The sequence below is a fragment of the Rhinatrema bivittatum genome, chromosome 6, assembly GCF_901001135.1.
Source record: "Rhinatrema bivittatum chromosome 6, aRhiBiv1.1, whole genome shotgun sequence".
Classification (NCBI taxonomy): Eukaryota; Metazoa; Chordata; class Amphibia; order Gymnophiona; family Rhinatrematidae; genus Rhinatrema; species Rhinatrema bivittatum.
Genome location: NC_042620.1, coordinates 19,429,694 through 19,455,485, shown reverse-complemented (window position 1 = coordinate 19,455,485; position 25,792 = coordinate 19,429,694). Strand labels below are relative to the sequence as shown.

Genomic DNA, 25,792 nt, shown 5'->3' with positions numbered 1-25,792 from the left:
GGGAGGCTGCCAGATGGCTCAAGTGGAGTTCCGCCCACTGCATCAGCTTATCTGCTTCCGAGACTTGACGGCTCCTCATGCCCCCCTGGTGATTGATGTATGCCACCGTGGTCGCGTTGTCCGAGAGAATCCTGACCACCCGGTGGTGGACCAGCGGGAGGAAGCCTTTCAATGCTAAGCGGACCGCTCTTGTCTCCAGGCGGTTGATGGGCCATCACGCTTGATCCGCCGTCCAACGGCCCTGTAGGGAGCTTGACCGACAGACTGCTCCCCAGCCAACTAGGCTGGCATCCGTGGTGACTACCACCCAGTCCGGAATTTCCAGGGATACCCCCTGTGCTAAATGGCGAGGGTTCAGCCACCAGCGGAGGCCGAGTCTTGTAGTGATCGGGATCGGAAGTACCGCCTGAAAAACCCGCGACACTGGCTTCCAAAGGGAGAGCAATGCCCTCTGGAGAGGGCGCAGGTGTGCAAAAGCCCACAGGACCAGGTCGATGGTGGACGCCATGGTTCCCAGGACCTGCAGGTAATCCCACGCTGTGGGGGCAGGAAGTGCCGTGAAGCGAAGGATCTGCTCGCACAACGCATGTACCCGCTCCGGATGCAGGAACACCTTGCCCGCCTTGGTGTCGAAGTGCGCCCCCAGAAAGTTCAACGATTGAGATGGAGTGAGGTTGCTCTTGGCAAAGTTGCTGATCCAGCCCAGGGACTGGAGCAACTGCACCACCCTGTCGACCGCTTGAAACCCCTGGGTCAGAGACTTATAAGAACATAAGAAAATGCCATACTGGGTCAGACCAAGGGTCCATCAAGCCCAGCATCCTGTTTCCAACAGTGGCCAATCCAGGCCATAAGAACCTGGCAAGTACCCAAAAACTAAGTCTATTCCATGTAACCATTGCTAATGGCAGTGGCTATTCTCTAAGTGAACTTAATAGCAGGTAATAGACTTCTCCTCCAAGAACTTATCCAATCCTTTTTTAAACACAGCTATACTAACTGCACTAACCAGATTCTCTGGCAACAAATTCCAGAGTTTAATTGTGCGTTGAGTAAAAAAGAACTTTCTCCGATTAGTTTTAAATGTGCCCCATGCTAACTTCATGGAGTGCCCCCCTAGTCTTTCTACTATCCGAAAGAGTAAATAACCGATTCACATCTACCCGTTCTAGACCTCTCGTGATTTTAAACACCTACTCTTTCTGGGGGCTATAGTCCTGGTGGCCCAGATGAGCCAGTCGTCCAGGTAAGGGTGCACCAGGACACCTTCCCGGCGTAGGGCCGCCGCCACTACTACCATGACCTTCGTGAAGACGCGTGGAGCCGTTGCCAAACCGAAGGGAAGGGCTCGGAATTAAAAGTGCTGCCCCAAGATCTTGAAGCGACGATAGCGCTGATGAGCCCGAAGGACCGGGATATGAAGGTACGCCTCCGTGAGATCCAGGGAGGCGAGAAATTCCCCCTGATGGACTGCTGCCAGCACCGAGCGCAGTGTTTCCATATGAAATCCCCTGAGGGACCTGTTGACAGTCTTGAGCTCCAGAATGGGTCGGAAAGTGCCTTCCTTCTTGGGCATCACAAAATAAATGGAATAATGTCTCCAACCCAGTTTGGAGGCGGCCACAGGACTATAGCCCCCAGAAAGAGTAGGCGGTCAAGGGTCTGCCGAACGGCCCTTTGCTTGTGAAGGGACCCGCATGGGGAGAAGAGAAATCTGTCCCTGGGCACGCGGACAAAATCCAATGCATAGCCATGTTTTAGAATATCCAAGCCCACTGATCCAACGTGATTCGGACCCACTCTTCGTAGAAGAGGGCAATCCGACCTCCTACCCGGGGAGTCGGTTCGTGGGTCGGCCTGGCATCATTGAGATGATTTCGGGGAGGTACCCGGGCTCTGCCCTTCCTTGCCGGGCCTGCGGCCTCGAAAGGACCGGTTCCAGGTATGCGAGCGAGATGACGGAGCTCGGGATGGCTGCTGCTGCTGTCTCGTAGTGCGGAACAGGCGCTGATTGCGGGACTGGTACCTGGTGGAGTTGAAGGATCTAGTAGACCGAGGCCTATCCTCAGGAAGTCTGTGCACCGCATTCTCGTTGAGGGACTTGATGATTTGGTCCAGATCCTCCCCGAAGAGAAACTTGCCTTTGAAGGGGAGTGATCCCAGGCGGATCTTCGACGAGGCATCCGCCGACCAGTTTCGTAGCCACAGGAGACGACGGGCCGAGACCGCAGCCACCATTGATCGGGCCTGAACCCGAAGGAGGTCATAGAGGGCGTCCGCCCCATAGGCTACCACGGCCTCCAACCTATCCGCCTGCTGGGCCGCCGGCAAAGCCTGTGAGGTGAGCAGCTGCTGGACCCACCGAAGACCAGCTCTTTGCGCTAGTGAACTACAGATAGCCGCCCGAATCCCCAGCGCCGAAACCTCAAAGATTCTCTTGAGATAGACCTCCAACTTCCTGTCCTAGAGGTCTTTCAACGCCGTGCCGCCTGTGACTGGGATGATGGTACGCTTCATGACTGCCGAGACGGCAGAATCCACGGCCGGGACCTTGAGCAGCTCCAGAAACTCCTCCGGCAGGGGATAAAGCTTTTCCATTGCTCTACTGACATTGAGAGAGGCCTCTGGCGCATCCCATTCTCTAGAAATTAATTGTAAGAAGGTGGGATGAGTTGGAAAGGCTTTTGCCAGAGAATGGAGGCCTGCCAGCAGGGGATCCCCCTTTCCTCCCCTGGGGAGCGGCCACCACCGGTTCCGGGGGGTTCTGAAAACGGTGCTAAAACGGGAGGCGCCGCTGAGATTGGGCCCTCCATGTCCTCCTCAGAAATTGCCTCCGAATCTGAAAATAAAATGGCCGCTGTTCCCGCACTCAGAGGGAACGGAGCCTGTCGCTTCCTAGCCGCGCGGTCCTCACTGCAAAGTCCTGCGGCGTCCCCCTGCTGAGAGCTGTCTTCTCCGTCGGGGAGGCAGCTTGCGCAGAGCCTCTCCTGCGACAGCCGACCTTCCTGCCGGCCGCATGAAGAACAGGCCGCAGATCACGGCATGGCGGGACCCGGAAGGGGAGGGGCAAGACGAAAACCGGCGAATCCTCGCTCCTGATCACCGAGGGCACACGAACCACCCCCCTCCACCGACCCGATGGAGCCACCGGGGAATCGGACCTCCCGGCGGCCCCGGGGAATGACACGTCGCGGGGCCGCAGAGCAGCAGAGAAGGGGGAGGGGGAGAGGCTAGCACCACTAACGTGCACCCCGGGTCCGGCCCAGTCCACAGAGACGCTGAGTACTGCTGAGCAAGAGGTAAATCTAAACGAAATAATCACAAAATACACACTTTCCCCCCAAAAGGAAGGAAGGAAGGAAGACAGAAGGGGGGGGGGAGACAAGGAACAGACCTTGTCAGCAAGCCCTTCTGTCCCCCTAACTCAGGAAACTCTGTTTCATTTTTTCTTTTTTTTCTTGATCCCCGTAGAGAAAAGATAAAGAAGGCTTAGGAAACCTAAGCTCCTGTGCTGGGGACCTGACAGTCCCCTGCTCACATCTGCTGGAGTCAGAAGATACTGAGGATTGAGGCAAGGGAGGTGAGGTTATATAGTACCTCCCCCCAAGCTTTTTGTTCTGACTCCATCTGCTGGACGGGGGACATAACCCACCGTCTGGACTGCTCCTGGTATGTACAGGGAACTGGGGAACTACAAATCCCAGCATGCATCACATCGGGAGAATGAATGAGGCTCATGGGGTGGAGTCCTTAAGAGAATGGTGGGCTGGAACTCCAACATACTTTTATGCTTAGTGAAATAAAAAGCAAGTAACAGAGAAGTCAAGGAGGCATGCGAAAAATGACAAAGGGAAAGACAGTGAACAGACCGTGGACACCAGCAAGGCAGGATTTTTTCAGGCACCGAAAAACAGATTACGAATTGTTTGAATTCTCAGCCCTGGCTACCTGGGAGGATTACTGAGACTGTGTTAAACAGCCAGAGTAAAGCCATGAGATCCAGCAGGAAGTGTGTGTATGTGTGGAACTATGTATTTACAGCCAAGAGCAGAACTTAACTCCCAGGTATAGAAGCAAGAGGGAAGCTAGAGACAACTGAAGGCAGTTTATGTGCTGGACAATGCATTTTTAAGAGACGCTTAAATCCTGGATCCCAATGGAGGCTTAGGAGTGTGGGCAGGTTTGAAGTTGCGAGTTCTAACCCCGCAAGGTGTAAAAACCAGAGAATGGACAGATTTTTTTCCAAAGATACTAGAGGCCCTGGCAGCAGACAGTTCCCTGTACATACCAGGATCATTCCAGACGGTGGGTTATGTTCCATGTCCAGCAGATGGAGTCAGAACACAAAATACCCAGGGGAGGACCCATATAACCACGCCTCCCCTGTAACAGCTCTCAGTAACGTTCTGACTCCAGCAGATGTGAGCAGGGGACTTGTGGTCCCCAGCTTGTTAGCTTAGGGCTACCTCCTCAGGGGGATAAAGTTTAAAAAAAAAAATAGGAAGTTTTAAATTTACAGTTTAGGTCACTTTGCTAAGGCTCCTCTTACAACAGGGGGAGAGCTCTCCGCTGGTGCTGGCTCATCGCTCTTTAGCCTGGTGACTTGCTGACAGGCTGTTGCCTGTTTTCTCTCTTTCTTTTCTCATTTTCCTCACTGAGGGCTCAGTTGGGGTAAGTGTATTTTTGTTTCATCTTCTTTTTCAGCAGAAGACTGCAATTTTTTGGACTCCGTTCGGCTCTCTGAGGTGAAAGTCGGTAGCACCGGCCTCTCCCTCCTGACCCAGGTTTTCCCCCCCTCCCTTTTGTGGAGCGACCGATGTCCCGACCTGCGGCCCCGCGAAGCACCATTCCCCGGGGCCGCCTGCTGTCGGGAGGGTAATTCCCCGTCAGTTCTTCTTCAGGTCGGTGGGGGACCGCGGCAAGTGTCCGTTGCCGGGTCGGCGCTCATTTTAGGCGCGAGCCACCTGTAGAGCCTCCCTCCCCTCTCTCTCTCCCTGCGGCGATGCAGTCCGCGGCGCCTTGTGAGGGCTCCGACAGGGCCGGTTTATTTTCTGAAGAGGGTCTGTGCTCAGGCTGTTTCCCCAAGGGGGAATGTGCGCCAGCTACTAACAAGGACATTCGAGCTGCAGACCGCGTGGGAAGGAAGCGCCAGGCCCTGTTCCCTCTCAACGCGGGAACGGCGGCGATTTTGTTGCAAGATTCCGATGCCGCGCTTACTGAGGAGGACACGGATAATCCGTTCCCCACTTCTAGGCCCGTTTTGGACCCTTACTCCGAGTCTAATCCTGGTAGGCAGAGGGGGGATCCCCCGTGGGTGACCCCTCAGGATGCCAGGCCTTTCCCCCTGAATTCATAGTCCTGATGCACAGGGCTTTTCTTCAGAGCAGAGACACGACCTTCGGGACCTGGGGACCCTCTCCCCCCAAGATACCATGTCCTACCTGGGTGGGACCCTCCCTCAGGCTCGCCCCCCTTTAGTAGGCGGGGACATCTCGTGGCCCTACCGGGACACCTTCGATAATACAGACTTCGTCGGGGGAAGGACAATCCCAGGACCCTGACGTGGACGACCCCACCTTGGCAGCCCAGGTGGAGGGCGACGACCCTAGGGTCCTCCACATCTTCCAAGCGGCGGAGTTAGATGACCTCATTCCCTACATCCTCCAGGAAATGGATATTGATCCCCCTCCGGAACCGGTGGGGCCTGACCCGGCTCTCAAGAAGGGGGACCCCCTCCTAGCAGGACTGCGGCCTCTAGCCAAGTCTTTTCCCACTCATCACAAGATCTTGCAGTTGATCACTCGGGAATGGGATTCCCCGGAGGCCAACCTTAGGGTCGGTAGAGCCATGGAAAAATTGTATCCTCTGCCAGCTGATTTTTTGGAAATTCTCAAAGTTCCCGCCGTAGATTCTGCGGTATCAGCAGTCACAAAGCATACCACTATTCCTGTCACTGGAGGGACGGCGTTGAAGGATATGCAGGATCGGAAGCTGGAGGTTTACCTCAAGCGTATCTTTGAGGTCTCGGCCTTAGGGATGCGGGCGGCTATCTGCAGTTCCCTCGCACAGCGAGCGGGTCTTCGGTGGGTGCAGCAGCTTCTCACCTCCCAGTCCTTACCAGACGCTGAGGCTCACCAGGCGGACAGACTGGAAGCCATGGTTGCCTATGGAGCGGATGCTTTATATGATCTTTTAAGGGTCCTAGCCCAAACCATGGTGGCGGCGGTCTCAGTGCGTCGGCTCCTTTGGCTTCGCAATTGGTCGGCTGATGCCTCTTCCAAGACACTTTTGGGGTCCCTTCCTTTTAAGGGTAGGTATCTTTTTGGTGAAGACTTGGATCAGATCATCAAGTCCCTTAATGAGAACGTGGTGCACAAGTTGCCCGAAGATCGACCCCGTTCGTCAAGATCATATAATTACTCCGGAAACCGTTATCGTAACCAGCGGAGTGCGCGTCCTCAGAGGCAACAGCCACCTCGGGCTCCCTCTTCTCGTTCGCACTCCTGGAACCGGCCCTTTCGTGGGCGCCGCCAGGGTAAGGAAGCGCAGGGTGCTGGTACATCCGCTAAATCTACCCAATGATGCCAGACGGACCCGCGAGGTGGTCCCTCGACTGGGGGGGGTCGCCTTGCTCTCTTCTACGAAGAGTGGGTCCAAATCACGTCGGATCAATGGGTTCTGGATATTCTAAGACGCGGTTACGCTTTGGATTTTGTTTGCGCTCCTCGGGACCGGTTCCTGTTTTCCCCTTGCGGGTCCTTAATCAAACAGGGAGCCATGCGGCAGACTCTCGATTGTCTCCTTCAATTGGGGGCCATAGTGCTGGTGCCAGCTGCCGAACTGGGCCGGGGGCATTATTCAATCTACTTTGTGGTTCCCAAGAAGGAAGGTACTTTTCGTCCTATCCTGGACCTCAAGCAGGTCAACTGGTCCCTCAGAGTCCCTCGTTTCCGCATGGAGACACTCCGTTCAGTGTTAGCGGCAGTTCATCCAGGAGAATTCTTGGCTTCGTTGGATCTCACGGAGGCGTATCTCCACATACCAATTTGTCAAGCTCATCAGCGTTACCTACGCTTCAAAATTTGGGGTCAACACTTCCAATTTCGCGCTCTTCCCTTTGGCCTGGCCACAGCTCCACGGGTTTTCATGAAGATCATGGTGGTGGTGGTGGCGGCAACCTTGCGCAAGGAAGGCATCCTTGTGCATCCTTACATAGACGATTGGCTCATCCGTGCAAAGTCACGAGCACAGTGTATCCTCGCAGTCGACAGAGTGGTACAACTTCTCCAATCTCTGGGATGGATTGTCAACTTCACCAAGAGCAGCCTGGTCCCGTCCCAGTCGTTGGATTTTCTGGGAGCTCACTTCGACACCAAGAATGCCAGGGCTTTTCTGCATCCGGACAGAGCTCATTCTCTGCGTCAGCAGATTCAAGGATTTATGGCGCTCGAGACGCCCACTGCCTGGGACTACCTGCAGGTACTGGGGACCATGGTCTCGACCATCGATCTGGTTCCTTGGGCATTTGCGCATCTGAGGCCTCTGCAGAGATCCCTACTCTCCCAGTGGCAGCCGGTGTCGAGAGATTTCCAGGCAATCCTTCCGATTCAGAGAGGAACCTTCATCAGTCTCCATTGGTGGCTGGAACCGCGGAACCTAGCTCAGGGGGTGTCGCTGGAGGACCCAGATTGGGTGATTATCACCATGGACGCCAGCCTCACAGGCTGGGGAGCGGTCTGTCGGGGCAGCTCAATCCAGGGTCGATGGACGGAAGAACAGTCGAAGTGGCCCATCAACCGCTTGGAGACCAGGGCGGTCCGTCTGGCGTTACAGGGTTTCTTCCCCATAGTACTCCATCAAGCAGTCAGGGTGCTATCGGACAATGCGACTACAGTGGCGTACATCAATCGCCAGGGAGGCATGAGAAGTCGGTTGGTCTCTCTGGAAACCGACAAATTGATGGAGTGAGCAGAGCTTCACCTCCAACGACTAGCGGCCTCGAATATAGCGGGAGTGGACAACGTACAGGCGGACTTTCTCAGCCGACAAAACTTGGATCCCGAAGAGTGGGAGCTCTCGCAGCAGGCGATGCGGATAATAGTACGGCGATGGGGGACACCGCACGTAGACTTAATGGCAACCGCCGGAAATGCAAAGGCCGCCCGCTTCTTCAGCCGCAGGCGGGAGCGCGGCGCCAAGGGCGTGGACGAGCTGGTCCTGCCCTGGCCACGCCACTGTCTCCTATATGTTTTCCCACCGTGGCCCCTCGTGGGCAAGGTCATCCGCAGGATAGAGGCACACCAAGGGCCGGTGATCCTTGTGGCGCCAGAGTGGCCCCGATGACCGTGGTTTGCGGATCTGCGCAATTTGACGGTGGAGGGTCCCCTTCGTCTCGGTCAGCTGCCACGTCTTCTACGCCAGGGACCAATATTTTTCAAGGAGGCAGATCGCTTCTGTCTTGCGGCCTGGCTTTTGAGAGGCGTCAGTTGAGGAGGCGCGGTTATCCGGAGCCGGTTATTTCAACGCTACTGAAAGCACGTAAGATGTCCACCTCTGTTACCTATGTTCGAGTCTGGAAGGTCTTTGAGGATTGGTGTGGAGCGAATGACATTCTTCCCATGCAGGCCTCAGTGCCACAAGTCCTTTCCTTCTTGCAGGCAGGTTTGGATTTGGGTCTTGCTTACAATTCTCTTCGGGTTCAGGTGGCGGCCTTGGGGGCTTTTCTTCGCAGTGGAAATAAGGAGTTTCTGTCCTCGCATCCGGACGTCTCCTGTTTCCTTACAGGAGTGAAACACTTGAAGCCTCTGATTCGCCCACCTTGTCTGTCGTGGAATCTGAATCTAGTGCTCCGAGTCCTCTGTGGTTCGCCGTTCGAACCTCTAAGCTCGGCTACCATCAAGGACGTCACTCTCAAGACCATTTTTCTCATGGCAATCAGTTCAGCAAGACGTATTTCCGAGCTGCAGGCCCTATCCTGTCATGAACCATACCTTCGTTTCACGCCTGAAGGGGTTTCGCTGAGGACGGTTCTTTCTTTTCTCCCTAAAGTGGTTTCGGCATTCCATCTCAACCAATCAGTGGAATTACCATCTTTTGCCTCCTGAGTCTGGAGACCTGTGTAGACTGGATGTACGGCGGTCTTTGATACGCTATCTGGAGGTGACTAATGATTTTTGGCTCTCCGATCATCTGTTTATCCTCTGGTTCGGACCCCGGAAGGGTTGCATGGCCTCCAAACAATCTATAGCGCGGTGGTTGAAGGGAGCGATCATAGCGGCGTACCTTGGCGTAGGTAAGTCCCCTCCGCTGGTTGTCAAGGCTCATTCTCTTCGAGCCCAGGCGACATCTTGGGCGGAGAGCTCCTCCGTCTCCACTCAGGAGATTTGTAGGGCGGCCACCTGGAAGTCGATCCATACTTTTGCGAGACATTATCGCCTGGACGTCGGTGCTCAGTCGGGCGGTCAGCTTGGAGACAAGTTAATACGAGCAGGGCTGTCTGCGGCCCACCCGTGATGGGAAAGCTTTGGTACATCCCACCGTCTGGAATGATCCTGGTATGTACAGGGAAAAGAAAATTATTCCTTACCTGCTAATTTTCGTTCCTGTAATACCATGGATCATTCCAGACACCCTCCCTTGGTTTGGGGGTTTGCTTGTGGGACATCCCTGCCTACCTGTCTTAACAATCTTTTACTCTGTATTTCGAATACTGCGCGTCTTTTTTGTTCACGCACTGCTGTTCGCAAGTTCACTGTTCAGAATTTAGTTGCTGTTTATTTGGACAGTGGTTATTTCAATTCCTTCTTTGATTACTTGATCCCTCTGTTTTTAGTCTCTCTCTTTTGGGCTTTGTTAGTCCAGTTACTGAGAGCTGTTACAGGGGAGGCGTGGTTATAGGGGTCCTCCCCTGGGAATTTTGTGTTCTGACTCCATCTGCTGGACATGGAACATAACCCACCGTCTGGAATGATCCATGGTATTACAGGAACGAAAATTAGCAGGTAAGGAATAATTTTCTTTTCTTCACAACAGTCATTATACTAATTAAAACAAAAGCAGAACAGAAATGAAAAAAAATGACAACGCTGTTACTAAAACTGCACATAAAGGGAGTGGGAATTTTAGACATGACTAAGGCTAAAGAACAGAGCCATTTACACTAGAAGAAGACATACTAAGCTTTTGTAAAATGGAGAGAGACCAATAATTGGCAGGAGAGCCGGGAGATGCCACTTAGAGAGAAAGTTGGCATAAAATTAGCAAAACAGCAAGTGGACAAGGCAGCGGGGCCAGACAGGTTACATTCTAGGATATTAGGGGAGCTCAGAAAGATTGTGCCCATCACTCTTTGCAAACAGGGGTAGTTCCAGAGGACTGGAGAATGGTATATATTGCCCCCCGTTCATGAAAGTGGACACGGAGAGCAGACTGATAACTGCAGGTCAGTTAGTCCGACTTCTTTTGGTTTGCTAAATTAATGGAGTCCCTGCCAAAGGAAAAGGTAATGGAATATCTTGAATTCTAGTGGTTTGCAGGATCCAAAGCAGCAGCATATTGCCACTTTTTAATCATGATAAGCAATGGATGTGGTATACTTAGACCTAGGCATGAGTACTAAGGTGATTAACTAGGTTAGAAACTGGTTGAGTAATAGTGAACAAAGGATAGTAATAAACAGAGTTCACTCCAGGTGGAGATTCTCGGATATCAAGTAAATTTTCAAAGGTAATATTGACGAGTTGTTGGTAGGAAATGTTTGTTTCTTTTGCAGATACTAACGTCTGTAACAGAGGGGGCATTCTTAATGGAGTACATAAAGGGGTAGATTTTCAAAGGGGTACGTGCGTACCCCCCGAAAACCTACCCCAAACCCCCCCGCGCACGCCGAGCCTATTTTGCATAGGCTCGGCGGCGCGCACAAGCCCCGGGACGCGCGTAAGTCCCGGGGCTTGCATGGAGGGGCGTGCCGGGAGTGACGCGGCGTTTCAGGGGTGTGTCTGGGGGGCGTGACAGCGGCCCCTGGACCAGCCACCGGACCGGAACATGGAGCGCGGCAGCCGGCCCGGCGCGCGCAAAGTTACACCTGCTTCGAGCAGGCGTAACTTTCGTGATAGAGGTAGGGGGGAGGTTTACATAGGGCCGGGGAGGGAGAAGGAAAGTTCCCTCCGAGGCCTCGGAGGGAACAGAGGCAGGCTGCGCGGCTCGGTGCGCGCAGGCTGCCGATTTTGGGCAGCCTTGCGCGGCTCGGTGCGCGCAGGCTGCCGATTTTGGGCAGCCTTGCGCGTGCCGACCCCGGATTTTAATGGATACGCTCGGCTACGCGCGTATCTATTGAAATCGCGCGAACAATAGTACGCATGTGCGCAGATTTATAAAATCTGCCCCAAAACATGTGATCAAAGAAAGCTTGATGAATTGTCAACTGCTTGGCAGCTCAGATTCAATGCAAAAGAAGCGCAGGGCCATGAATCTGGGATGCAGAAATCCAAGGAAGCAGCCCATGAGTGTTGCGATATTGATGTGACCCAAGCAAAAGAGGTCTGGGGCTCATCGTATCTGATGATCTCAAGGTTACAAAGACAGCAATGGTCGGAGCCAGAAGAATGCTAGGGTCAATAAGGAGAAGTATACTCAAGAGTAAAAAACAAAGGGAAGCAAGAAGGTCTCTGAGCAAGTCATGGGCAATACCTCATCTGGACGCTGTACCTCCAAAAAGATAAAGGCAGAATGGAGGCAGCCCAGAGAAGAGCTGTCATAATGGTACAGAGCTTGCTTCAATTTCCCTATGGAATGAGACGCAAGGATATACATATACTCAACTAGAGAAGAGACAAGAGAAACATTCAAATAATTCTATGGTATAAATAATGGACAAAGAAGCAAGCATTTCTCAGTGCAAAGCAGTGGCGAAGCCAGAAATGAAACATTTTTTTTTTGGGGGGGGGGGGGGGGGTCCAAGGTTAACATGGGTGGGCAGTTGATATACAAGCCTAGGCCCCACTATTTGTACTCATCAATAAATAATGCCTTACAGTGCATCTGACAATGGATTTCTAAGCAATATCATGAGTGATGCTTTAAAATGTTTTAATTCTATTATTTGAAGCATTTACCAGCATTAAAAATATCTTAATAATCTATATTAATTTATTTTATATTTACTGCAGTTTATAAATACACATCATGTAAAAAGAAAGATGTTTAAGAGAAACATCAGTTCCAATTATGTAATAAAACAAATATAAATATATTCTTTTATGAATCTTCTTTCCAAAAATGTGGGAGAATATCATAATTACGATAAAACAGCAATAACCATAATAAGAACTTCAGATTTTCAACAGGTGCAGAACATAACTAGAACATGCAAAAAAAAATAAAAAATTCAAATGCTGGTACTACTTCAGTGGCAGCAAAACAAACGCCCTCCAATGCCAAACACTTTGTGAAGTAAGACAAATCCCTACAAAACAAAAAAAAAACCCACCTAGAACCTTCCCATGCCATACTATAACAGCAGTAACTCAGGACTAAAACAGCCGCAACCTTATCTACCAAGTCCTAGAACATTAATACACTATGTAGTAGGCATAAAGAACAAGCCGAACTGCTCCAAATCCCTACTGAGAAACTACACACTAGCCAAAATATCGTACTTCTGTCACACATGCGCAACACAGACAGAGCCTTACCTAATACAGAATAAGGGACTAGAAATTAGAAACAAACATACAGAAAAACTGAAATGGAAAGCCTGAGAAACCAGCCTCAGTCTCTGTGAACACTGGAATACTGAAGAAAAAGCAAAATACAATATACAAGAAATGCACAATCCCAACAATGGTATATTTCAGTTGCTGAAAGTCAAAATTTTTTTTTTACCTTTGTTGACTGATCTTATTTTTCTAATTGGTTGGTCCCAGTCGCTTTGTTCCCCTTGTCTGTCTTTTCCTAATTCCTTTTTCAGGGTCTCTTATCTTTTCTTCTCTCTCCTCTTATCTTCTTTCCTTCTTCCTCCATACACACAGATTCTCTCTCACATGCACTCTCTCAAACATATGCTTTCTGTCACAAGGCTTCCACTCTTGCATAGTCTCTCTCACATACACACAGGCTCCCACTCACATATGCAGGCTCTCACTCCCACACACTCTTTTATCCAAGCTCCCACTCACACATACAGGCTCTCTTACATGCTTTTCTTTTACAAACCACATGCTTTCTTTCATACTTACACACAAAGGCTCTCCAATCCCATGCTCTAATACACACACAGATAGGCTTCTCACTCCCATGCTCGCTCTCAAACAAATACACACAGGATTCTCACTCCCATGCTTTCTCATATACAAACACACAAGGCTTCTCTCATACATATATGCCATGCTTTCTCTCATACATATATACAGAAGTTTCTCATAATATTTTCACTCATACATACACACACACACACACAGGTTTCTCAGTCCCATGCTCTCTCTCATACATCATACACACACAAGCTTCTCACTCCCATGCTCTCTCTTATACACACACACAGGCTTCTCACTCCCATGTTCTCTCATATAAACACACACAGGCTTCTCACCCCCATGCTCTCTCATACATACATATAGAGGCCTCTCACTCCCAAGCTCTCTCTCCTACATAGATGTTTCTCATTCTCATGGCCTCTCATATACATACACACACCGGCTTCTCATTCCCATGCTCTTTCACATACATGCACACACAGATGCTTCTCACTTCCATTCTGTCTCTCTCTCTCATACATACATATACAAACACACACACACACACACACTATCAGTGCCTCTCCCTCTCTTCCGAGCCTCCTTGCTGCAAGGCCTCTTCTCTGGGTGTGAATGTTGAGCTCTGCGACAGTACTGAGACGGTCAGGCCTCTCTTCTCGGGCAATGCGGGATGAGCTCCACGATGGCCATGCGACAGTTGGGCCATATGGGATGAGTTCCTCAATGGCTTCTTCTCGGGCATTGAGCCGCATGGGATGAGCTCCACAATGACCCTTCAACAGTTGGGCCTCTCTTCTTGGCCACGCAGGATGAGCTCCATGATGGCACTGTAACTGTCAAGCCTCTCCTCTCAGGCTGCACAGTATGAGCTCCGTGATGGCCCTGCAAAGATCAGGTCAGCCTCAGGCCACGTGGGATGAGTTTCACAATGGCCCTGTATCGGGCCTCTCTTCTCAGGTGCCAGGTAACTCTGAGTAGGTGGGGCATGGCCCACTTAGGCCCACCCATGGATATGCCACTGATGGAAAGGACATTTTGCAACAAGATGTCTTAAATGAGGTACAAAGATGGTAAACTAATCAGTGACATTAGAACATATCTCTTCACAAAATGATGCATGGAATGGCCTCCCAGGCAAAAACAATATCAAATTTCAAAACAAGTCAGGGATAAGTACAAAAGATTCTTAGTTGCAAGAAGTGAAGAGAAAGCCAGACATCAACTGAAGTCTATGGCATTGTAACAGGAGGTAAATTGGATAGACTGGATGAATTTTATAGTCTATCTGCCATCATATTCTGTGCTTCTGTGGGCTCCAGGGTTACGGCAGCATTCCCACAACAGTAACATCTCATAAGGTTAAGCTAACAACATTCCCACCAAGATCTATGGTAGCTGGTGCCAACTCTGTTCTGCAGCATCCTGTTGAATGTCTTGATCTCTTTACTACACGGAGAGTGGTTGGGGCTAGCCACAGGAATTGGATGGTTCAAGGAAATTGTCACCGTGTCTTTCAACTAGAGGTCATTGGTTCAAAGCCAGCATAGGTCTGTAGGGTGTGACTCTGCAGTTATAGCAAAAATGTTTACATAGAAGCTGATATTAGAAGAAAAGTCGACCTCCTAAATTTAGGATGTTAATTTAGCGATCTATTTTCAGTCTAACTTTTAGAAACCTTCATTTTCAGCTGAAAATTCTCCAAAATGTAGGAGTCCTAAAACTTAGGGGGATAAATTTAAGCCTGCTATTGATATCCCTAGATTTAGGCTCCTAGGTTACATGCCTGGTGCTGAAAATCAGTGCTTAGCACCTAACTCTGCCCTTGCAGCCACTCATTAGTTTGGTTCCGAAATCTAGGGACCTAGTGAGACTAGGATTGGAAAATTTTGGCACTCAGCCCTAGTAAATTTTCAACAGGGCCAATTTATAATCCAAACTTCCAAAGTCAGAGTTATAAACCCTTTGAAAACTGGCCTCAGAGGCGAAAAATCTATGACCTCTGCTGCACAGCGGATCACGGAGATGGGAGTGGTAGGGACTGCAGGACAACTTCTAGATTAACGTTCTTCAGGAGAATAGATGTCTAATGATGCCAAAGGAGGACAAGGTTAATTTTATTGCATCTAAAAGGGAGGATAGATGCAAACAAAAGCTCCCATCCTAGTCACTAAGGATGTACAGTAACTGTAAATATCGTGTCAGTTCAATGGAGCTGTGCTGTTCGTGAAATTACTTATTCAGTTAATATTTGTGAAACCACAATGTAACTAGGCACAAGACAATATTATGGATTTTGGAGAAAAGAGGGGAGGTGGCTTACATGGCTTTCTTTAATGAGAAAACAAAGGATGATGTAGTTTGTATGAGAGGATGCATTTATACCTGGTACTTCCCATAAGGTGCGATACAAGCTTTGTCCAGCATCAATCTTTACGGTTTCTCCAGTTATAAAAGAGGCAGCTGGGGAGAGCAGGAAGCACACCATAGGGGAGACCTAATGAAAATAAAACACATACAGAACATATTACACACAGAAATTACTTGGTTTAGGTTTAAGCAGAGACTTAGAAATAGCAGACACAGTGTGGAAGCAAGAATCAAGCAACAGGTACAAGAAAATTATTCCTTACCTGCTAATTTTCGTTCCTGTAGTACCACGGATCAGTCCAGACAGTGGGTTATGTCCCCCTTCCAACAGATGGAGTCAGAGCAAAAAACTGAATGGACGGCCACTGTCTGGACTGATCTGGGTACGTACAGGTACTGGCCAGATTCAGAATACAGAAGTACTAGGTTCAAGAGCAAGTTGCAGACTTCAGCCCCTGGACAACTACTGTGATGAATGAGTTACAGAAAGGGAAGGGACCTTAAACCCAAGGTAAAACCCCAGAGGAAAATAAACTAAACCACAAATGTAGCAACCACATCAGGTGCTAGAAGGAGCTAACTTGATGCTTGCTTACCAGTCCTCGGCAGACGTCTAAAATAATCACTACAAAGATGGAAAGAACTGCTTTTAAAAATTCAGCCTGTGTTGAAGGCTTAGGGCTTAGTATTCTGTCAGCCTAGTTATGCAAGAATTAAAAAATGGACAAAAAAGATGGAACGTACTCAATAAAAATCCTTTTTTAAAATCCAAACTCAGTTATGAGACATGTGAGCAGACCCTGCCGCCTATGCACATTTCACTATCTTAATAAGCCTTGTATTTTTTGCTGAATACTTCTGTTATTGCATGGACTTTGATTTCTTTGGCATGCGCCACCAAGTACACACTTTTACTGACTCCGTTTATTTTTCCCCGCTAGGTCTATAGCGGGGAAACTGAGATGACTGGCACCCATCTCCACTTTATTACTTGTTAAATTTGAATTGTTTGTCAAATGAGGCAGCAGAAAACTGCCTCATTTGACAAAACTAGCACATGCAACTGCTGGTTGCATGTGCTAGTTTTGCAGCCGACCATTATGAGGGGTGATAAATGGGAGAGGGCGAGGTCCTGACATGCCAACCACTGCCGTGCAGATATCATACAGGTACACTCAATGCCATTTTCAATTACAAATTTCAGGAGGGAGCCTTTTTACCGTGGTAGGAACCTTCTATTACAAGACAAAAAAAGAAAGAGAACCAGGAATAAGAAGTAAAGCAGCAGCAATAACAGAAGGGCTGGTATTTTCAGAACTTTAGCTGCCACAGTTGCTAGAAGGGGTGAATTTTCCATAGCAAGCACAAGACCTGAGTCTCAAGCATAAGAAACGAGTACAAGTTGATTTTGAAGATCCAGTTGCTCTGTAGTTAAATACACACACAAAGGTTGACCTGCTGCCAGACAGCGTGCCAGTTATAAACAGAGGGCCTGAATCATTAAGGCTTTTCTCCCATTCCATGTCTATGCTTAGTGAATCAGGCCCCCAACTTGCAGACATTTCAGGTTCTGCACATACATCCTTTAATAGCCCTGAAAGGCTCCTTTTTTGTGCAGGTAAAGGTATGCATGTATTGAAATTACACACATCTTTTTAGGTGGCTCAAAACTCACATTGCATGTATAGGGACAACTTTCATTGAAAATTTACCCCAACCATCTATGTATGAACTATACTACCAGTACTTTTCAAGTGCAGGTGGCTTCAAAGTGAACTAAAGTGAAGTCGGCAAACTGATTTTGTACCTCTTCAGGAATCCCCAGTCTTTTGGCTGGAATCTTAGGGATGTAGTTTTCAAATAAATTGTGTCCTTCATCTTTATAATGTGCAACAGCAGTTTCTGAAAAGATTGGTCCCTGTAATAAAAGAAAAAATAATATGTAGTAATATTACATAGCAGATGACGACATAGAAAGACCAACTGCACCATCCAGTCTGCTGAGGATACATCCCAGCTGCAGAAGCTTGCCCTTCCTTATGTAACTCAGCTTTTTTCGTCTTCCCCTTTGGATCTCTACCAAGTTCCTATACTTGCTCCCATGTCATATCACCAACCTTTGTCATAAATTAACAGCTACAGAAACTAGCCCTAAAACCCGCTTGCTTATGCCCCGTGACCTTGTTCGACAGCACAGGCTACCATCAACCTGCTGGCATTGACCCAGTTGGTTTCCCACTGTGGTTTACAGTGTTCCCAGCTTGTGCCACACTGCCACCCTCCTATCCTCCTTCCTACCACTGTCCTCTGTACATATCCAAAGCATGCTCGAGTTCTGTCACTACTCTGCTGGTGGATTATTCCAGGCAGCTGCCATCCATTCAGTAAGGAAGAATTTTCTCAGGTTTCCTCTGAACCTTCCTCTCTGCACTGTAAGATCATGATTCCTTATCCTTCAATTTCCTAAGGAACATTTTACCCTTCCTGTGCTTTACTGATTCTGTTATGAATCCACCTTTTTCTTCTTTCCTCCAGCAAGTGCATTTGCAGTATCTTAAGCTTCTCTTTGTAAGGTTTGTGTTGCAAGCCTTGTATTATTTTAGTAGGCCTTCTCTGATCTGCTTTCATCCTTTCCATGTTCTTATGAAGGTATGGCCTCCAGAAATGAAAACAATACTCACAGTAGGATCTCAATAGTGCCCTGTTCAAAGAAACATTACCTCCTTTTTCAGGCTGAGGATGCATCTATTCATGCAACCAAGCATACTGTTAGTGTTCCCTTTGTCTTGGGTTACCAAGATAAACACTTAAATATTGACTGGCTTATCTTGAGGTCATTTGAAATAAATACTCCTTGATCGCTCTCATTTGAAAAATTCTAGTTTTGTCCTGATCTGTGGCTGTTTGTTTGCATTCATACTAATAATTTTACACTTTTTGGCAGTGAAACGCATTCTCCAAACCTTTGGCCATTCTCTCAATGTTCTCTCATGTCCCCTTTTCCTGGCATATTTAATCCATTACAATTTTTGGCATCCTAGGCAAACAAGCATGTTTTTCCTCAAGCAACATCAAGAATGAAGAAATTGAAAAGAACCAGCTCCAGTACCAAGCCCTGGCGTGCCCCCCTCTGGTCGCTCTGCCTTCATTAGAGTGAGTCATGTATCATCAGTCTCTGTTCCTCAAACAATTTTCAGCACCCAATACAAAAAATACTGGAACATACATTTCTAGCACAAATCTGAAAATTAATTCATCTGATACAAGATTCTATTTGGAAAGTTTGTGCTATTTAAAAACACCAGATAAACTGAAAAAATGCTTGGTCAATGCAGCTGGCATGAATTCCTGGGAACTGATTGTTAACAGCCACATGATCATTAAGTATTGGTAAGAACAGGAAACTCCTATCAATCGTGGTCCACTAACTCTCACACTATATGCACCCACCAAGGATTATGCACAGATTATACTATTATAAAACCAAAGTTTTTTCCTGATGACACCGACACAATAGGCCAGAGACATCAGGCCAATCTGGACCTTCCCACCCAGTTGAGTACATTTTATTTTAATTTTTAAAAAATTTATAACCCATATCTGACGAATTTCGAAGTGGGGACAGCACTGTGGTTTGAAAGAGAATCAGAGGAATAGAGAAGGAGCCTCTCTCTACATTGCCTTTTATAACATTTAGAAACCTGGCACTCTCCCCAACTCTGATCAAATCTTTTATTCAGCCACTCGATGAGGGCAGGGGAAGTGAGGGACACATTAACCTGCTAAGATGATCCTGGTACTTCCTCCCCCACTCTGATCAAATCTTTTATTCAGCCACTCGATGAGGGCAGGGGAAGTGAGGGACACATTAACCTGCTGCTAAGTTCACTTAGAGAATAGCCACTGCCATTAGCAATGGTTACATGGACTGGACTTAGTTTTTGGGTACTTGCCAGGTTCTTATGGCCTGGATTGGCCACTGTTGGAAACAGGATGCTGGGCTTGATGGACCCTTGGTCTGACCCAGTATGGCATTTTCTTATGTTCTTATGTTCTTATGCTGAGATGATCCTGGTACTTCATCCCCCACTCTGCTTGACCAGAATTAAGTGCCTTTCAGCAGTTCCTCCCTCCCACAAAAGACAATCTGCCTCAACTTCAGTACCTTGTAGATAAGCAGCTCTAAAACGATATTTCCTATCTGCCACGCTCTATTAAAGATGTAATAAGGGAAGCCAGCGTTTAAGAAACAATGTTCTTTCCACAGTAGCAGTGACTACTGTTGGCCTCTGAGCCCTGAGTACAGACTCCCAAAATGAAGCGCTCAGACGCTCCATCCTTTTGAAGTATAGCGTAGCCTCAGAAGAGCTGCAAATTCAACAGGAGGTGCTGCTTACCAAAGGGCCCTTTTTACTTTCCCCATTCCCTCACCGTTGTGCTCTTGCGGGGCATTTTCCTAGAAGCTGCTGTAGTCTTTGCCATGGGTTTCACAGGAGACAAACAGTGTCTCGTCACTGCACAGACCCAAAGCAGAACTGGATGGGAGGTCCGGAAGAGTTGAGCCTCTTCAGCCCCAATGGGACTGAAGTTATTGGGGTAAGTACATAACCCTTAGGGCAGATTGTACCAGAATGAAATGCAGATAGATTTTCTTTTAAAACATTTCCACTGACAATTATTTTCAATATATTATGAAAAAAAAAGAGAATGGAAGACAAAAATTAAGTTATTCATTTAAAAACACTATACAATATAAACATTTGCCACAAGGCCCATTTTCAAAGGGCTTAGAAGCCTAACTTTGGGAGACTGGCTCCTAAATTGGCCCTTTTGAAAATTTGCTAGGGCTGAGTGCCAAAATTTAGGAAAGTAAAAAGTAGGCAACTACCAGGGCAGAGTGAGGGCTGGGGCAAGAAGTTACGGTAGGTGCTGGGCACTGTTTTTTTTGGTTTTTTTTTAGCATAAAACCCTAAATCCAGGTAAGAACATAAGAAATTGCCATGCTGGGTCAGACCAAGGGTCCATCAAGCCCAGCATCCTGTTTCCAACAGAGGCCAAAACCAGGCCACAAGGACCTGGCAATTACCCAAACACTAAGAAGATCCCATGCTACTGATGCAATTAATAGCAGTGGCTATTCCCTAAGTAAAATTGATTAATAGCCATTAATGGTCTTCTCCTCTAAGAACTTATCCAAACCTTTTTTGAAACCAGCTACACTAACTGTATCCTTCTCCGCTTCAAACCTCCTCCACTAAAAGACATGCTCACATCTCTCCTCCACCCTACAGTAGACTAGTCCAAGTTAGGTACCCTATTTACAAGTCCCTTTCAGTGGATGTGGTCTCCCTAGACACAAGACTTTGCACAGTGCTCAGGTACACTAGGTACAGTCAATTTGTTCTCCACCTTATTCTCACAGGACAAGCAGGATGGTTGTCCTCACAAATGGGTGACATCGAGGATGGAGCCCACCACGGAAAACTTCTGTCAAAGTTTAAACAGAACTTTGACTGGCCCCTACTGGGCATGCCCAGCAAGGCACTGACCCTGCAGCCAGCAGGGGTCTCCCTTCAGTCTTCTTTTTTCCGCGCAGCAGTTGCCACGCGGTGAAAGGAGCTCTCTAACCACGTTCCTGACAGGAATTTGGAAGTTAATTTCCTAAGAAAATTTGCCCCTCAGGGGTCTCCCTTCGACAAATTTTTAGTCATCTTACGGAACCCGGTAAGTTTTTTGCCTTTTTCCATCGACTACCGTCGAATTTGGCCCTTGAGGCCTGTTGGCACTTACCGATCCCCAGCCTAAATTTTGGCTTCAGGCCATGGCAACGGGGTTCCGCCGTTGTCCGGATTGTACCCGGACTATGTCCATCACAGACCCCCACAGGGTTTGTGTGATGTGTTTGGGTGGTGAGCATGATGTCCTGACTTGCACCAAATGTGCCTTAATGACACCCAAGGGTCGCAAAGCCAGGATGGAGAAGATGGGGCTCCTCTTCCATGCACCCACCCCAACGCCATCGATAGCATCGACGTCATCGGAACCGGCACCGTCGAAGTTGTACCATCATCGTCAACCCTCCGATGACCGTCCGATGATCGCTTCTCGGCCGTCGACTCCCGTCCCTTCCCCGGATGGGCGAGGGGATCGGAAGGAAAAGCACCGCTATCGACGGCACAAATCTCGGCCTGTCGAGGATCCACAGCCATCGACCTCTGCTCAAGCCGAGCCACCGACAAAGAAGCCGCGAACAGACCGGACATCCTCCACGTCTCGTTCGCAGGCATCGAGGAAACCCTCACCCTCCCGGGGTGCGGGGGCCGTGATCCCACCGGTTACGGTGGTCCCTCCGGCCCTGCCTCAGCCTCCCTCTCCCGTCGAGCCGGGTATGGTTACCCCTGGTCTCCGGGCAGAACTGGACCGGCTGGTCCAGGAGGCCATCGAGAAAGCGATGAAGAAATTGCAACCTCCATCGGCACCGTCTCCGGCACCGGTTCCAGTGCCGCCCTCAGCACCGACACCGGCACCGGCTTCGCCACCGAGGAGGGAACCGACCACCGAGCCGTTGATACAAGCGCTAGCACCGCTACTGAGCCGCATGGAGGCGCTCATGACGGCCCTTCCATCGGTGATTCCAGTGCCATCGACAACACCACCGTCTCCGACTGGATTTTCATCGGCAGGAGAAACACCGTTCCGGATTCCCCCTTCCGGGGTGGTTCCATCGGTGCCTTCTGGTATATCTCCACCGATATATCCTTCGGTTCCATCCATTCCACGCCAGGCACCGATTCCATCGACAGCACCGAAGCCATCGATGCCATTTCTGGTTCCACCTACGGCACCGATTCCACCTCGGTTTCCATCGATGCCTTTAGAGCCTCAGCCAGGTCCATCAGGGTTACAAACCCCACTTGATCCCTACGATACCTGGGGTGATGATGATGATACATCTTCTGACACGGATTTGCCTTCGCCTCCATCTCCTACAGAGAGTAGAAAAAGATCTCCTCCTGAGGATCTATCTTTCATTAATTTTGTGAAAGAGATGTCAGAAGTTGTACCTTTTCAACTACAATCTGAAGCTGATGACAGACACCAGATGATGGAACTCCTTCAATTTCTGGATGCTCCAAAAATCATCGCTTCCATCCCTATACACCAGGTGTTTTTGGATCTGCTCAAGAAAAACTGGGAATCTCCTTCATCAGTGTCCCCAGTTAACAAAAAAGCTGACTCCACCTACCTTGTCCAGTCAGCACCAGGTTTCCAAAAACCTCAACTGGATCATCGCTCTGTTGTGGTTGAGTCCGCGCAGAAGAAGGCCAAGCGTCTTAAGCCACACTCTTCTACCCCACCTACCAGGGACAACAAGTTCCTAGATAGTGTTGGACGGAAAGTCTATCATGGAGCTATGTTGATTTCACGCATAGCTTCATATCAACTTTATATGACTCAGTACAACAGAGCCATCCTTAAGCAGATACAAGACTATGCTGACACGTTACCAGACCAATACCAACCGCAGCTTCAAGCCCTTCTTCACAAGGGATTTGAGGCAGGGAAGCACGAGATTAGGACTGCCTACGACATATTCGATGCTTCCACAAAAGTTTCAGCCACAGCCATCTCAGCCAGACGTTGGGCTTGGTTAAAATCATCCAACCTTCGCCCAGAGGTTCAGGATCGTCTTGCTGATTTACCCTGCTTAGGCGATAATTTGTTTGGAGAGCAAATTCAGCAGATTGTGGCGGAGTTGAAAGACCACCATGAGACGTTGAAACAACTCTCATCTGTCCCACCTGAGCTGACCTCCAAGCAACCGCAAAAGAAAGACTCTAAGAAGTCATTCTTTCGACCACGCCGTTATTACCCTCCATCGGCCAGGCCTCGTCCAGCTCGATCCTCTACTAGGCCTCAGCCGCGTCAGCCTAGGAAACAAAGGCCTACTGTAGCCCCTCCTCCTGGGCCTGCGGCTGGCCTTTGACTCCCCTGTAGGGAGCACATGCCAAACCCCTCTTCTGGACATCCCTGTAGGAGGTCGACTGTACCATTTTCTACAACCTTGGTTGCAGATCACCTCAGATCAGTGGGTGCTAACAATTATCGCACAGGGTTACCACCTCAACTTCATAACTCTTCCGGCAGACTCCCCGCCTCTTCAAGCGTGGAGTCTATCCACCCATTTGGCTCAATTACAACAGGAAGTATCCCTTCTTCTGCAATCAAATGCTATAGAACCCGTTCCTCCCTCTCAACGAGGCAAGGGATTCTATTCCAGATACTTCCTAATACCAAAGAAATCGGGGGGACTACGTCCCATTTTGGACCTTCGAGCCCTCAACAAATACCTTCAAAAAGAGAAGTTCAAAATGGTAACCCTAGGCGCGCTGCTCCCTCTGCTACAAAGAGGGGATTGGCTGTGCTCTCTCGACCTCAAGGACGCTTATACCCACATTGCGATCACACAATCCCATCGCAAATATCTGCGGTTTCTAGTTGGCCACGACCATTATCAATACCGTGTCCTCCCTTTCGGTCTAGCTTCTGCCCCACGAGTCTTTACCAAATGTCTCGTAGTGGTAGCAGCATTCCTCAGGAAGGAAGGTGTCCACGTCTACCCATACCTGGACGATTGGCTAATCAGGGCCTCCACCCAACAGATAGCTCAATCCTCCCTAAAATTGACAATTCAAACACTCCTTTCCTTAGGGTTTCTCGTCAATTACGAGAAATCTTGCTTAGTCCCGTCTCAAACCTTATCCTTCATTGGGGCAGACTTGGACACCTTACAGGCAAAGGCTTACCTTCCTCTTCAGAGGGTCCACACCCTAATGTCCCTGGCTCGCCAGCTCCAGTCTCAGAACACTGCCACGGCTCGCCAGTTCCTCATTCTCCTAGGGCACATGGCATCCTCGGTTCAAGTCACTCCCATGACCCGACTAGCCATGAGAGTAACACAATGGACTCTACGACACCAATGGATTCAAGCTTTTCAGCCTCTGTCCTCCATAGTCACAGTCACACAAGCGCTGCGCCTATCCTTAACCTGGTGGACGACTCAGGTCAACCTCCTTCAGGGCTTACCCTTTCTTCCACCGGATCCGCAAGTAATCCTAACCACCGACGCTTCTCACATCGGTTGGGGAGCCCATGTGGACGACTTTCAAACCCAAGGGTTATGGTCCAAAGAGGAAGCCGAACACCAGATCAATTTCCTGGAACTTCGAGCAATCCGCTATGCGCTCCGCACTTTCAAAGATCATCTCTTTCATCAGATAATCTTAATCCAGACGGACAACCAAGTGGCCATGTGGTACATAAACAAGCAGGGAGGCACCGGCTCCTTCCTTCTGTGTCAGGAAGCTGCGCAGATCTGGGCGGAAGCCCTCTCCCACTCCATGTACCTCAGGGCCACTTACTTGCCGGGAGTAGACAATGTATTGGCAGACCAGCTGAGCCGTGTCTTCCAACCACACGAGTGGTCACTCGATCCTCTGGTAGCGACTTCTCTGTTTCACCAGTGGGGTTATCCCCGCATAGACCTCTTTGCGTCCCCTCAGAACCACAAAGTGGACGATTACTGCTCTCTCATTCGGAGCCAGCACTCTCGGCCGAGGGATGCATTCTCCCTCAAGTGGACAACCGGTCTGCTCTATGCATTCCCTCCACTTCCTCTTGTGTCAAAGACTCTCGTGAAGCTACGCCAGGACGGGGGAACCATGATCCTGATAGCACCTTACTGGCCACGCCAAGTATGGTTTCCAATACTCCAGGATCTCTCCATCCGCAGGCACATTCCTCTGGGAAAGGACCCGCATCTGCTCACTCAAAACGACGGATGCCTCCTCCATCCCAACCTCCAAGCCTTGTCCCTGACGGCATGGATGTTGAAAGGTTAGTCCTTCAGCCTTTCAACCTTTCAGATTCCGTTTCTCGGGTCCTGATAGCTTCACGAAAGCCTTCCACAAGAAAGTCTTACTCATACAAATGGAAAAGGTACACATCATGGTGCACTTCTCAGTCCCTTGATCCCCTTTCCTGTCCAATCTCCAAATTCTTGGACTATTTATGGCATCTCTCTGAATCAGGTCTTAAAACCTCTTCTATCAGAATGCATGTCAGTGCGGTAGCCGCCTTCCATAAAGGTGTACAGGGTGTCCCTATTTCAG

At 49.2% G+C, this 25,792-nt stretch overlaps 1 protein-coding gene across 3 annotated transcripts in view; it reads right to left on the bottom strand.

Moving 5' to 3' along the window:
• The window catches only part of LOC115093431 (peroxisomal trans-2-enoyl-CoA reductase-like), a 72,218-nt gene that overhangs the window by 2,768 nt on the left and 43,658 nt on the right, over positions 1-25,792 (bottom strand). For all 3 annotated transcript variants that reach the window (XM_029605128.1, XM_029605129.1, XM_029605130.1), the window contains 2 exons: positions 17,428-17,538; positions 15,636-15,747 (listed from right to left, as the gene is read on the bottom strand). In XM_029605128.1, coding sequence (XP_029460988.1) covers positions 15,636-15,747; positions 17,428-17,538 — 223 coding nt within the window. The remainder of the gene's footprint in view (positions 1-15,635; positions 15,748-17,427; positions 17,539-25,792) is intronic.